Raw genomic sequence first — 14,816 nt, 5'->3', positions numbered from 1 at the left:
CACACACACACACACTCACACACACATGATGTTTGTGTGACTTTACCACCGTCACATGCTGCTTTGCATGAACGTGAGGAGCCACATTTGACTGGTAAATCGTACCGTTGGCGTGAGAAGCCGACACACTCAAGGTGTTTGGTTGGGAGTTTTTGTTTCATGACTGAACCTAAATGGTGTTTTATATCTGGACCAGTGTTTTCTCTCGCCTGGACGAGTGTTTGAGCTTCATTAGACATGTGACTGAATCTAAACATGGCTTAGAAACTATATAAATGTTCTCAAGAATATTTTGAGACATTTGCGCTCATGTAATCTGATCCTCCTGCTCTGTGTGACGCATTATTCTTCTAGTTTCTCTTTGACTGTAAGCGCTGTGTGACCTTGATTAATGACAGGTTTCTCCGGATCGTGAGTGTTTGGTTCAGTGTTTGACGGCTCATCATGTGCTCTCTGTTCTTCTGTTCTGTCTGAGAGCGTCGTCACTGAGGCTAATAGGAAGTTAATGTTGTGTTATTGATTTCTGTGGTAATATAGAGCATTATATAGCACATGTTGGACATTCAACAGGCTTTCCAATCGCTTGAGCCAAACAGGAAGTGTCAGTGGCAGTGGACTTCCTCTCTGTAAAAGCACACTCAGTCTGTGGTGCACACACACTCACTCTCACACACTGCCATTCAAAAGTTTGGGGGCATTAGGATTTTTTTTTTTAGAGAAATACTTTTATTCACCAAGGATGCATTGAATTGATCAAAAGTGGCAATAAAGCCATTTATAATGTTACAAAAGATTTCTATTTCAAATAAATGCTGTTCTGTTGAACTTTCATCTGTGAATCCTGAGAAATAAAATGTATCACGGTTTCCACAAAAATATTGTGCAGCACAACTGTACAGCACCTAACCATAAGACTGCAGTAATGATGCTGAAAATACAGCTTTAATCACAGAAATAAATTACAGTTTAACAGATATTCACATAGAAAACAGCTGTTTTACATTAGAATAATATTTCACATTTTTACTGTATTTTTGATCAAATAAATGCAGCCTTGGTGAGCAGAAGAGACTTCTTTCAGAAATATAAAAAAATCCCACCACTCCCAAACACTTTTGACAGGTTGTGTATGTGAAAAATTATACTACATTCTTAATATAACACACATTACTAATACCATACATACCGTAAATTAATTTTTTTTGGACTAGTACCATGGTATTCTTTAAAAGTACCTTGTTATATTATGTAAATTGCAAGGAATATGAATATGGTAATCATTTAGTATCATATGGGTGAATCTCAAACACATGAAGCCAATACTATATTTCACCCTAAAATTTAAACCAAAGTTTAAAGTAAAGATCATGTTCCATGAAGATATTTAGCAAATTTCCTACTGTAAATATATCAAAACTTAATTTCCGATTAGTAATATGCATTGCTAAGAACTTAATTTGAACAACTTTAAAGATGATTTTCTCAATATTTAGATTTTTTTGCACCCTCAGATTCCAGATTTTCAAATAGTTGTATCTCAGCCAAATATTGTCCTATCCTAACAAACCATACATCAATGGAAAGATTATTTATTCAGCTTTCAGATGATGTATAAATCTCAATTTCACAAAATTGACCCTTATGACTGGTTTTGTGCTCATATTGATCTGAATGTGGCTGGAGCATAAGGATTGGGTTTAAAACCCTCTTCTGTCACGCTGTATAATGAAGGAGTGTTTGTGGTTTGTGCTGGTTTAGTGTGCGTTAGTCATCAGTGGACACTAACCCTCTTCATCTGACGCTCCATTAGCTCCTCAATCCGGCTGATATGACTGTTGTCTGCAGCTAATGCTCCGGCTTTTACCCGCTGGAGTGCGATCTGCTGACGGCGCTGAAGTGCTCGGGGGAACCGGGCCGAGCTGATTAAATACAGTGTGTGTGGGGGGTGTTTAGGGCGGCTTTGGGCTCAGATTCCAGCTGTGCACTGTGTTTTAATCAACATTCCCTTTCTAGTCTGCACCGAAATGCTCACGCATTTGAGTTTGAGTATGTAAACTGATTGCTAAGTCAAGCATCACTAATGTTTAGTTCTCAGGTTGAGTTCTTTCTCATGAGGTTTGGTTTAGGGATTTCTGATTTTAAAGATTCATTCCAATGTAATGTTTTTTTTTTTTTTTTAGCAAATGTGACCCTGGAGCACAAAACTAGTCATAAGAGTCAATTTTGTTAAATTGAGATGTATGCATCATCTGAAAGCTGAATAAATAAGCTTTCCATTGATGTATGGTTTGTTAGGATAGGACAATATTTGACTAAGATGCAACTATTTGAAAATCTGGAATCTGAGGGTGCAAAAAAATCTAAATATTGAGAAAATCATCTTTAAAGTTGTTCAAATGAAGTTCTTAGCAATGCATATTACTAATCAAACATTAAGTTTTGATATATTTATGGTAGGAAATGTACTAAATATCTTCATGGAACATGATCTTTACTTAATATCCTAATGATTTTTGGCATAAAAGAAAAATGTATAATTTTGACCCATACAATGTATTGTTGGCTATTGCTACAAATATACCCCAGCGACTTAACACTGCTTTTGTGCTGCAGGGACACAGATATGACAATTATACATTCACACAGAATGCACTTGTGCATTAAAACACCAGACATGGCAATGGAATGGAAAAAACGCAAGGTTATGAGACGTGAGCTGAGCTTCTTTTAAGTTGAGAGCTGAGTTTTAGAACGCTATTTCATGAGCGAGATGCTGCAAAAGACACATGACGTGCATCTTTACATAGAAAAGCAATGGAAAAGTTGTGCAGAACTGCTACTGTGTGTCTGATATTTGATGTTTGCATGATGCTGACCACACACTCTCTCTCTCTCACACACACACACACACACACACACATCTCCTCCTGATGTCTTTCTGAGCACTGTGAGGTACGCATGCTGTATCCATTCAGAACAGGACCTAAAGGAGAACAGCCACACGCTCCTCAAGCTCTCTGGAGATCCTCTGTGCTTTTATGTTTGTCTTTGTGACTCTGTGGATTTATGGAGTTTGTACAGGACCTGATTGACGCCGTCAGCTGGTTTAGTTCTGGTTTCATTCGGACGTCTCGTGTCTTTTGGAGGTTGATCGTTTGGTTTTCCAAATCCTGATTGGTGTCCAGTGTTCCTCTGAACACACAGCGTGAGTCTGAAGATGTTTCTGTTCTGCTTCAGTGTCTCATCTGTAGTTGTATTCTCAGAATAACTGATATTTTGATCATGCCTCAGTATTTGGTGTCTAGAAATAGAGCACAATCTGAGAGCTTTCTTAATCATATGCATTGTTTTCTCATGTGTATAAATGTATAAATAACTCGGGTTGTGTTTATAGTGTTTACGCCTGAGATTTGGTTATTTTCAGTGCAAATGAAAGAGAACTTTTTCAAACACACAAAAGCAAACGGAATTCTGAATTACCTCTTAAAGTCTTTAAGGCTGAATTTCTTATGTTCATTGAGTCTTTTAAGTGTATAAAAAAATTATATTATATATTTTTATATATAATATTATATATATAATATATTTTTATTTGCTTAAGATATTTGAAAAGTAAAGTGCTGTCTTATTTTTTAATATATTATATAAATACAATATACATTGAAATAATTTTTTTTATTATATTACTTCTGTCAAAGTTTGTAAAGTGACCTTAGGTTTTGGAAAGGTGCTATTAAAATAAAAATAAAATGTTATTATTATTAAGTAAATTGTTTGTGTTTTTGTCAAGCTTTTAATAAACAGAGTTACATTTCACCTAGAATATTTCTTTGTCAGGAATGGTTTTATTAATATCAGCAATAATCAGGTCATAAATGTTTTCCTGGAGATTAGTGTTGGTATCGACTCGGATCAGACTCGGACTGTGAGCTGAAAGAGAAACTACGGTGAAACTCAAACATGTGTCTGTGAACCTGTTCTTCTGCGCTCCTGCCGTTCCTCGCGCTGATGGAATGCATGAAGGAGGTTGTTTTCACTGACGTGATTGTGATGTTTTTCCAGCTGAAAATGGCAGGGAAATTGTGTTTCCATCGGAGGCTTGATGTGTGTAAACTGAGGCAGGGACGTTTGGAGGCAATTAAGCTCTTCATGTAACACAATTCAGGCTCCATCATGTGCAGCGCTGATCGATAACTTCCTCTAAATGACGCAGGTCCACTTCCTGGCCATCATCTTCATCTTCATCATCAGCTCCTGTAGCTTATCAATATTTGATAGAAAGCCAGAGAGATGAAGCTCATTTGAGCATCCTGTCTGTTTGTAGCATCTCACTGAGATGTTCTTTCAGTTCTGCCAACTCATTTTCAGCAGAAGTTGCTAAAGGAAGGCCAATTTGTTGCTAAATGACGCTGGGATGTCACTGCATGATGATGTAATCACTACGCAAAATTGTGCCACTGCATCAAATCTCAGTCCATGAAGATATTTTGTAAATGTCCTACTGTAAATATATCAAAACTTAATTTTTTATTAGTAATATGCATTGCTAAGAACTTCATCTGAACAACTTTAAAGATGATTTTCTCAATATTTAGATTTTTTTGCACCCTCAGATTCCAGATTTTCATTATATCATTATCACATATCACATATCATTCTCGTAAAATGATATAAATGCATAACATAACATTAAAATTTAAACAACTGTATTTTAAAAAATAACATTGAATTATTGAACACTTTCAACAATTTAAGTTTTTTTTAAATTAGCCAGTAAACTAGTAAAACTACACATTCTGAACTATTTTAAGCAGTGTATTAGTAGTTAGTTAGTATGCTACACTCTAAAAGTAGTGCATAATCTACTGTGTTAATATGAAGGAATTTTCCATATTGATTTTTCACAGGTTTTTTACCTGCATTTTAAATTACGCATTGTATATGCATTGCATATGTCTATTAATATGAAAATGACTAGTGCCTTTTCCATTTTTCTAGATATTTTTCTTACAGTGTACTAACTGATCAACAATTGCATGTACAAGCTAACAAGGTGTATCATAAATGAACAATTATTCAATTATTATCATTATTATTAAATGGAACAATTGCAAATAGCAGCGAACTTGATTCACGTGATATGTGTAGTGCTAGGCATCTTTGGCTCCCTTTTTTTGTGTAATTTAGATGAAAATATGTGCCTTTTTATCGTTTGAGTCACTTAACAAAAGTTGCTAAAAGTTGCGGAATAAATGTTAAAAATAGCTACATTTGTTGCTAGGTGCTTTTGGAAGAAAAAGTTGCTAGGGTAGTCTGAAAAGTTGCTAAATTTAGCAACAAAATTGCCAAGTTGGCAACAGCGCTGGTGTTTACCTGCCGTGTTGAACTAGTTTTTATTCTCTCATGAGTGAACTTGTTCAGCTCTGTTCTCTTGGAGCTGTGTCTCTAATACTGTAGTGTCTCTCTGAGCATGCAGGTGTCTTATGAATAATGTCTTTAATAGGGTGTGATATTGTAAGAGTTAACAGATGAAGAAATCGAGCACGAACCCGTCACATGAGATTCTGACTCGCATCAGTGGTCTAATAAAGTCTGTTGAGATCATGTGACCGTGTTTAATCTCAGTAACACGCTTAGGATTCAATTAGTCGTGGGTTTAAATGAGTCATTAGTAACTAACTTTAAGCTTTTTATGAAACACCAGAATTGATATTTTCTGTTATATTTTGTGAAAGCCTTGCTAGTAATCTAGACAGCTTTTCATTTTCTTCTTTTCTTTTCCCTTTTTGTCTTTTCCCACTTATTTTTCTTTACCTTTTCTTATTTTTCCTTTATCTTTTTTCAATTTTTCTGTCTTTTTCCCTCTCATTTTTTTCCTTTCATGTGTGTCCTTCTTTTCCCCTTTTATTTGCTTTTCTTCTTTTTCCATTTTTCCTTCATTTTTTCCATTTTTCCTTTTCCTTCTTTTTCTTTTCTTCTTCTTTTGTCTCTCTTCTCTTTTTTCTTTTCATGTTTGTCTTTTTCCCTTCTGTTCTTTCCTTATTTTTCTTTCCCCTCACTTTCTTTTCTTCTTTTTCCATTTTTCCTTCTTGTTTTTCCTTCTTTTTTCCTTTCCTTTTCTTTCCCCCTTCCTCTTTTCTTCTTTTTACCTTTTTCTTTTAATTTCCATTCTTTTTCCTTTTCCTTCTTTCTTTTCTTCTTCTTTTGTCTCTCTTCTTTTTTTCCTTTCATGTTTGTCCTTCTTTTCCCCTTTTATTTCCTTTTCTTCTTTTTCCATTTTTCCTTGTTTTTTTTCCCCTTTTCTTTCTTTTCTCATTTTTACCTTTCTTTTCCTTTTCCTTCTTTTCTCTTTTTTCCTTCTTTTCATGCTGTTTTCCTTTCTTTCCTTCTTTTTCCTCCTCTCTTCCTTTCCCGCGAGGCTTCACTGTAAATCTGGGTGCTTGAATCCGATCGAGTGAATGTGATTATTATTGGCCGTTCTTCAGTCTGTTCTCTGGTATTGTGTGTGTCTGTGTGTGCAGATGATCTCAGATGCACCTGATGCAGACACTCATGGGTTCAGTTTCTCTGTGTTTCTGCAGGAAAGCGCAGTATCAGCGGATAGGCAGCATGAGTTTGGAGCGGGACTCCATGGAGGACTACTGGAGTGAGATGAAGAGCATCGATGAGGAGCGTCAGGGAGGACCGGAGGAGCTGATGGAGCGCGCCAGCGTGGACGGTGTGTATGGATATTCACTCCCTCGCTCAAACCCGTATTCTTGGAGTCATCATTATAGTTCACAGGCCTAAAGGTCCTTGCACACCGAGTCTGAAATTTTTGTATGCGTTTATTCATCATCCTTTCCTATCAAAATGCTTGCTACAGATGCAAAAACACAGAAAATCGAACCCGATCCGATTATTTTTGACAGAGGAGAGTTTCGGAGGCAGTGTGTAAACGCGTTTGACACAACGTGAGGTCGTATTTATTTTTTAACGTGCAAAAATTTCGGACAAAGACCTTAAGAGTCTTTTAATTCATAGCCTTCAGTCACGTGACCGGCTCAAAGACCTGGAGGGCAAAACATTCATATAACTGCAGCACAAGCCTGTCAATGTTCCATCTGTTTCCAAACTGCCTGCAAATATTTATATCACTTCTCAAAAGAACAAAACAAAGATATGCAAGTTTTGGCCATTTGCAATCCATATTATTGCAATATTTCAAGCACTAAATAGCGTGGCAAAACATTGTGAAAAACACTTAATGTATTTAAAACAGTGATATTAAAAGAACAATTTCAGTACACACCTTACTGAATTATGCTTACTTTATAAAGGCAAGCAGATGAGCCCAGAATATGAATACAATGCACTAAATGGTTCAATGTTTTCTTTATTGTGAAACTTTCATTTAATGTGAAACTTTGCGTGTTGTGTTTATATTCTGGGTTCATCTGCTTGCATGCACAAAGCATGCATCATCAATAAGGTGTGTACTGCATTTCACCTTTTACCATGTTTTTCAACAGCTTACACACATTTTCAAAACTTTGCCTCTTTTTTTCATAACTTTACACACAAATCCAAGAATTGCACAAACAATGCAAAACGCCTCGCATCTCTTGCAAAACGAAGCACTGCATTCAAAATATCACAAACACATCTCAAAAGCAAACATTTGCAAACACCTTTGCCATAATATTAATTCCTGTTAGATGTGTGTGTGTTACATAGAGAACTGTGTGTTGTGTTTTACAAAAAGTGTTTTGTCAAATTGAAAAAGTCAAAGGCTGAGAATTAGTGTCTGGTTTTGTAGCTTTGGTGTGTGCTTCTGCTGTTTGAGTGTCAGCTTTCAGAAACTGTGTGACAAGGAAAGATTTTGTGTGAAAGCAGTTTTTCCACATTACGCGTAAGAATAACTGGCGGTCAGTGGAGCAAAGCTTTGTTATGTCCTCTAGGTGGGCGTTACTATAAGTGTGTGATGTCACGTGAAAACTATCAGTCGGTGTGTGTTTGATGTTTCAGAGGCGGAGCTTGAGGAGGCGTGGCTGCAGGAGGCGGGGCTCTCCACGCTGGTGACGGGAACACAGAGCGACGGCCCGGCGGAGGCTCTCCTCTCCACGCTCACACACTCACAGGCTGCTATGGTGAAGAAACGGCTGGATAACTACACGCAGACACTGCGCAAGAGGAACAGACAGCCCATGAGACACGTTCGAGATGTCTTCTCCATGTCCGACGCGTCGGTGAGCGCAAACCGGTGGTTCATGCCTGGTTCTAATCAGGGGCCAGTTGTTCAGAAAGTGTAATCTGGATCAGAATGATCTGGATTTGGAAATCCCATGTTTTGTGATCCAGGATCAGGAAACCCATCTTACTTCTGTGCTGGTTTTTCAAAGCAAAACTGGATTGGATCACACTGATCCAGATACACACTGTTCCAGATTTCCAAATCTGGATTACTAGAGCTCTACGGAGCCCCTGAAGGGACATGATGATGGAGAAAAAAATGCCGTTGCATTTACACAAATAACTACTTCTGACTGCTCCATCTCTGATGATTGTGCCAATGTAGTTTACAATCAGTGATTAAAAAAACAAACAAACTTTAAATTAAATAATAGTTTTGTTTGATATCGACAGCTGTTTGGTGGTGTATTACATGTTATAAGTGTTGTATTTTTTGGAGCAGTTTTAAAGTTTTATTACATATTTGTTCCTGAAATCCACTCTTCTGCTGGCATCAGAATATCAAAAGTATCCCAATCTTACTAAAACGTTTTGAACAACACAAACTCAGGATTTAATCCAGATCAAAACCAAGATTGTTTTTTGTGATCTAATCTGAATTCAGAATCCTTTTTTTTTCTTTTGAACAACCCATTGTTAAGATTTGAATCCTATGCATAGCTGAAATCCGATCAGATTCCTTTTGAACAACTTGCCACCGGGCTTAAACACCATCATGTGAAAAGCCATCATTTGTGTTGAAAAAGATTGTTCACCATTTCTTTGTGTTTCCTCAGACATGATGAAAATGAATGTTTGATACAAAATACAGAGTGATTCATTCTCAGTTGTTTAATTCTTGCTCTGCTGTACTCTGCCTTAGATTCTGATCTAAAAAAAAGAACTTTTGTTCTGTGCACATAAATTCTGAAATGTGATCCACGTCCATGTGTTGGCTCTTAAAACACTAATACAAAGCCACTAAGTGCACACGGGCGCTGTATATAGTGCTGAATTAATCTGGTGTTTTTGGCAAGCAAAATGCATTAGTTCTCTTCAGGCTTAAAGTAGGCTTTTGTAACTTTCATTTTTTAGGCCCTTTCTAGTGCCTGTGAACAGGCCTCTACCTGTCTTTAAGAATCCTTTTTTTTTTCTTCTGAACAACCCATTGTCAAGATTTGATCCAATCCTATGCTCAAAATCCGATCAGATTACTTTTGAACAGCTGTCTTGTTTCACTGGCGTCAGGGTTGCCAGGTTTTCACAACAACACCCGCCCAATTGCTACAAATACATATTTTTTTGGTGGGGTTCCCTAGTACAATTCGTATTCCAGGGGCTAAATATCAGGTTATTGGGACCGCTTAATCCCCAAAACATGAAAAACAACCCACGGTAACAGTGTTAAAGTAGCCTTATTCCACGGGAAAACTGCAGACTTGGCAACACTGACTGGCATGTCAATTAGTTGTTATCAGGGTTGCCAGGTTTTCACAACAAAACCTGCCACATTTCTACTCAAAACTAGCCCAATTGCATTTCGAGGGGGTTCCCCTTGTGACCTACATCTCAATGTAATGAGTTATTGAAAAAAAAATTGTAGGGCAAGGCTTGGTTCTGTGCATCGGTTGTTGATTGGATGTTGAGATGTGGGCGTGGCTTTCGCTTGCAGGGGCGGAGTTTAAGAGCACTAAATGATTGACATACGCCACCAGAGAAACTGACGCACCACAAACTATTGCGTGAAATAAAAATTCTATTTTCTAATTGCACGCAATTAATTTGTGCATGTTTCATTCATGTTTTGAGCTCATAATGTTTAATCAAAACCGCCAGAAGATCCAGTTATGACACTTTGACTAAACAAATTTTAGCTCAAAACATTAACATGATTAAATTGCATGCACTTAGAAAATAGATTTTAATTTCATACAGACTTTAAAGCTGATGTTCAAATAGTGTGGCATTTTGTAGCTTAGATTGTAAATCAGGGAGCTGGCAACGACAAAGTCATGGGTTGGATTTATTCCACGGGAAAACTGCAGACTTGGCAACACTGACTGGCATGTCAATTAGTTGTTATCAGGGTTGCCAGGTTTTCACAACAAAACCTGCCACATTTCTACTCAAAACTAGCCCAATTGCATTTCGAGGGGGTTCCCCTTGTGACGTACATCTGAATGTAATGAGTTACAATTGTAAAATTATAGGGCAGGGCTTGGTGCTGTGCATCGGTTGTTGATTGGATGTTGAGATGTGGGCGTGGCTTTCGCTTGCAGGGGCGGAGTTTAAGAGCACTAAATGATTGACATACGCCACCAGAGAAACTGACGCACCACAAACTATTGCGTGAAATAAAAATTCTATTTTCTAATTGCACGCAATTAATTTGTGCATGTTTCATTCATGTTTTGAGCTCATAATGTTTAATCAAAACCGCCAGAAGATCCAGTTATGACACTTTGACTAAACAAATTTGAGCTCAAAACATTAACATGATTAAATTGCATGCACTTAGAAAATAGGTTTTAATTTCATACAGACGTTAAAGCTGATGTTCAAGTAGTGTGGCATTTTGTAGCTTAGATTGTAAATCAGGGAGCTGGCAACGACAAAGTCATGGGTTGGATTCCCAGGGAATGCATGAACTGATAACATGTGTATCTTGAATGCAATGTAAATCACATGCATGAATCTAACCAATGATGTCTGTTTGACTGACCAACGGCAGCAGGTTTGACTGAACAGAGAGTAAATGGTGCTGTTTTAAATGCTGTGGCATCTGTTAGGTTTAGAGGAGTGTAAAGTCCAACAAATGTCCAGTGTTCAGCAGGACATCGTCTATACAGACATTAACACATGCTGAAATTATTCATATCTGACATGTGGGACGTGATAACTGAGTGATTCTAAACTGATTATTGATTAATCTCTCATCATGGTTATTGATCTAACCACAATTATCTGCACTGCCATTTGCAGTGGTGCATGTTGATTTCAGCGTTGAATGTGTTTACCTCATGAATCCGTGTGTGATGATGTGATTCTGTTCTCTTACAGTCTGAACTGACGCCTCCCATTTCTCCAAACGGACAGATCGCTCCCAAACTGCCGCAGTGGAATCCACCTAAAGGTTGGACAACGTTTGACCCTGTTTAGATGATATATTTACATTAACATGCATTCATTTAGCAGACGCACAGAAGAGGAACATCACAAGCAGTTTATCATAAGAGACACAATGTTTACAGTACATGATGGCAAATATAAGCTAGATTAGTTCACAAATAGAAGAAACGCAGAAAAGAGAAGAACAAGATTAAATAGGAGCTATCATAGAAAGTGGCTGTGTTTATGGTTTTGGTTTATAGTCAAACCAAAATGTATTCAGACACTTCAGCATTTCTCACATTATATCACAGTTTATTGGCTATAGTTTAGAAAATGGTAATAAAATATGAGAAGAGCTCGGAGTTAAACTGTGTCAGAACAAACTCATCTTGATAATATCAGATAACTTTGATAGAAAGCTATGTAATGAATTCTGTTGAATATCTGTCAGCTGTTACATTTAATACACAATTAGATAAAACCAATTTAGCTCAACTAATTACCAAGCAGTGCTTCATTTAGTTCAGTCTGTGGAGTAAAAAGATCACATTAGCAATTAAAGAAAAACACTTCAGCAAAACATGCTCGGCTCAAAGTGTCTGAATCATTTTCGGAGTTAAGAGCTCGTGGAAATATCATTATCGCTGGTGATTAATTTCTTAGTCCTGAGCTTAGTTAATGTTTCTCTGTGTGTCCAGTCCCTCTGTCGTGTGCAGCGGACACGATCAGTTTTCTAAAGTGTTTTTGAAAAATCACATACCCTGCCTTTAAATGGGCATTTTTCAAACTGATTCCATCAAATTTAAAGACTCCATGAATTCAGCATGAGAGTTTTATTTGTTTAGCTCATGTTTGTAGCTTTGATTGGTAAGATCTTTTTGGTATTTTCGGGAGATAAATCCAGTAATCTGTGAAATATTATTACTATTCAAAACAGCTATTTTCTATGTGAATATCTGTTAAGCTGTAGTTTATTTCTGTGATCAAAGCTGTATTTTCAGCATCATTACTCCAGTCTTCAGTGTCACGTGATTTTCAGAAATCATTCTAATATGCTGATTTGCTGCTCAAGAAATTATAAAATGTCTTTACTGTCACTTTTGATCAATTTAATGAATTCTTGCTGAATAGAAGTATTAATTTCTTTCAAAAGAAAAAAAACAATCTTGTGAACAGTAGTGTATATCTGGTCCAAATAAAACAAACCAACACAGGAAAGAAAATTGTCCAGCTATCTCATGGGGTCTACATAATGCACCTTTTACTGGCAGTGTTTGTTCTGTTGCGTGACACAAACAAGCAGCATTTACTGAAAGCATCTTCCCTGGATAGCGAGCTCAGATCAGATGCTGCCGTCTAATGCGGTTTGTGGTCTGTTCTTCAGAGTTTTCAGATCGTGAGGCCCAGACAGGGTGTGACGCGAGTGAGCGATCTATCATCTGAGGACATCAAGAAGATCGGCTACATCTCCCTGATCGAGCTGACCACATTCTACGACTTCATGGGCATCGAGATGAAGAGGAACCGCGTGGTGCGCAGTAAAGCACGAGGTGCGGGTCAGTCACATCAAGACTCAGAAGCCATGTAAAAACTGGCTTTAAACACTGTTGTTTTGTTCCCACAGACAGCAGGATATGATTACTATTGTAAATGCCCATAAAACATGATGTCACCATAGTAAATGTCCACAAAAACCATGGTATTACCATAAATGGTGTTACCATTGTAAATAAATATCCACAAAAAACATGGTAACCCTAGTAATAGTTCACAAAACATGGTGTTACCTTTGTAATGCCCATAAAACATGGTGTTACCATAGTAAATGTGTACAAAACATGGTGTGACCATTGTAAATGTGCACAAAACATGGTGTTACCATTGTAAATGTCCATAAAAACATGGTGTTGCCATAGTAAATGTCCATAAAAACCATGGTATTACCATAATAAATGGTGCAACCAACAACATGGTGTTACCATAGTAAATGCCTAGGACACATGGCGTTGCCGTTGTGAATATGCAGAAAACATGGTGTAACCCTAGTAATAGTTCACAGAACATGGTGTTACCTTTGTAATGCCCATAAAACATGGTGTTACCATAGTAAATGTCCACAAAAACATGGTGTTACCATTGTAAACGTCCATGAAACATGGTGTTGCCATAGTAAATGTGCACAAAACATGGCATTACCATAGTAAATATTTAAAAAACGTGGTGTTGCCATTGTGAATATCCAGAAAACATGGCATTACCATAGTAAATGTCCAAAGATCATTGTTTCCTTAGTAAATGTCCATAAATATGATGTTATCATAGTAATTGTGCACAAAACATGGTGTTACCATAGTAAATGTTCATAAAACATGGTGTTACCATGGTAAATGTGCACAAAAGCCATGGTATTAACATAGTAATTGTGCACAACATGGTGTTACCATAGTAAATGCCTAGAACACATGGCGTTGCCGTTGTGAATATGGAGAAAACATGGTGTTACCATAGTAAAAGTCCAGAAAGCATGGTGTTGCTATCGTAAATGTGCAAAAAACATGGTTTTACCATTGTAAATGTCAGAAAGCATGTAAAACTGTCTGTAAACGCTGTCGTTTTGTTCCCACAGACAGCGGCATATTCTGCGTTCCTCTCACTACGTTGCTGGAAAATGACCAGAAGAAATACCCCGGTTCCAGAGTTCCTCTGGTTTTTAAGAAGGTACGTTCATCTTTCCTTCTTTGGTTGTTAGAAACGAGGCTGGAATGTTGTGATCGAGAGAGATTGCGAGCGCTGACTTTTCTGGAAAGTTCCCAGTCAGCACTTCTCAGGGCTCAGATACTCGTCCCTCCCGCATCCTTGGACGGAGCCGCGGCGCGCTGTCTCACATTATCCTGACCCGACGGCCCACGCTCATCTCCGTTACAGAGGATTTCCAAAAAACAAAGGCGGTGGCCAGAAGTGCTCTGGTTTGTTTTACGTGCCTGGATTGACCTCAATGCCTCTGTTTTTAAGTGGAATGATGGAGGCCATTTATTGTTTCACTGGAGAGAGATTTACTGAGGAAACACTTAGAAACACAGAGACGGAGGATTAAAATAGATGCTTTAAAAAACCTTCAGCAGTGAATCCGCTCACCCTGAGATTCTTCCAGCATTGCAACACCGTCAGTATTTGTGTTGGGTAACTCGAGAGCTGACGGGAAGATACGGAGACCCCCAGCTGGTAGAAACCCCCCACACACAGCTGCGTTCTGAACTGAGTCTGACGCTCTTATCAATGACTGATAAAGACTCTGGAATCTCAATCATCTCTGTCAGAAAACAACAGCACACAGACAGACCATTGTAAATGTCCAGAAAACATGGTGTTACCTTAGTAAATATCCAAAAAACAAGGTGTTACCATTGTAAATGTCCGGAAAACATGGTGTTACTGTAGTAAATGTCCAGAAGACATGGTGTTACCGCAGTAAATTTCCAGACAACATAATCTTG

General features: G+C 37.7%; 1 protein-coding gene across 1 annotated transcript in view; it reads left to right on the top strand.

Moving 5' to 3' along the window:
* Positions 1-14,816, top strand: part of LOC107728987 (rho GTPase-activating protein 28-like) — a 39,326-nt gene that overhangs the window by 5,455 nt on the left and 19,055 nt on the right. Inside the window, exons 2-7 of the mRNA XM_016539332.1 lie at positions 6,582-6,718; positions 8,008-8,228; positions 11,272-11,344; positions 12,021-12,060; positions 12,709-12,872; positions 13,949-14,040. Of these exons, the coding sequence (XP_016394818.1) occupies positions 6,582-6,718; positions 8,008-8,228; positions 11,272-11,344; positions 12,021-12,060; positions 12,709-12,872; positions 13,949-14,040 (727 nt within the window). The remainder of the gene's footprint in view (positions 1-6,581; positions 6,719-8,007; positions 8,229-11,271; positions 11,345-12,020; positions 12,061-12,708; positions 12,873-13,948; positions 14,041-14,816) is intronic.

This window comes from Sinocyclocheilus rhinocerous, unplaced genomic scaffold (assembly GCF_001515625.1).
Source record: "Sinocyclocheilus rhinocerous isolate Xijiao unplaced genomic scaffold, SAMN03320098_v1.1 scaffold37, whole genome shotgun sequence".
In the NCBI taxonomy this organism is placed as follows: Eukaryota; Metazoa; Chordata; class Actinopteri; order Cypriniformes; family Cyprinidae; genus Sinocyclocheilus; species Sinocyclocheilus rhinocerous.
This window is presented reverse-complemented; position numbering and strand designations above follow the sequence as displayed.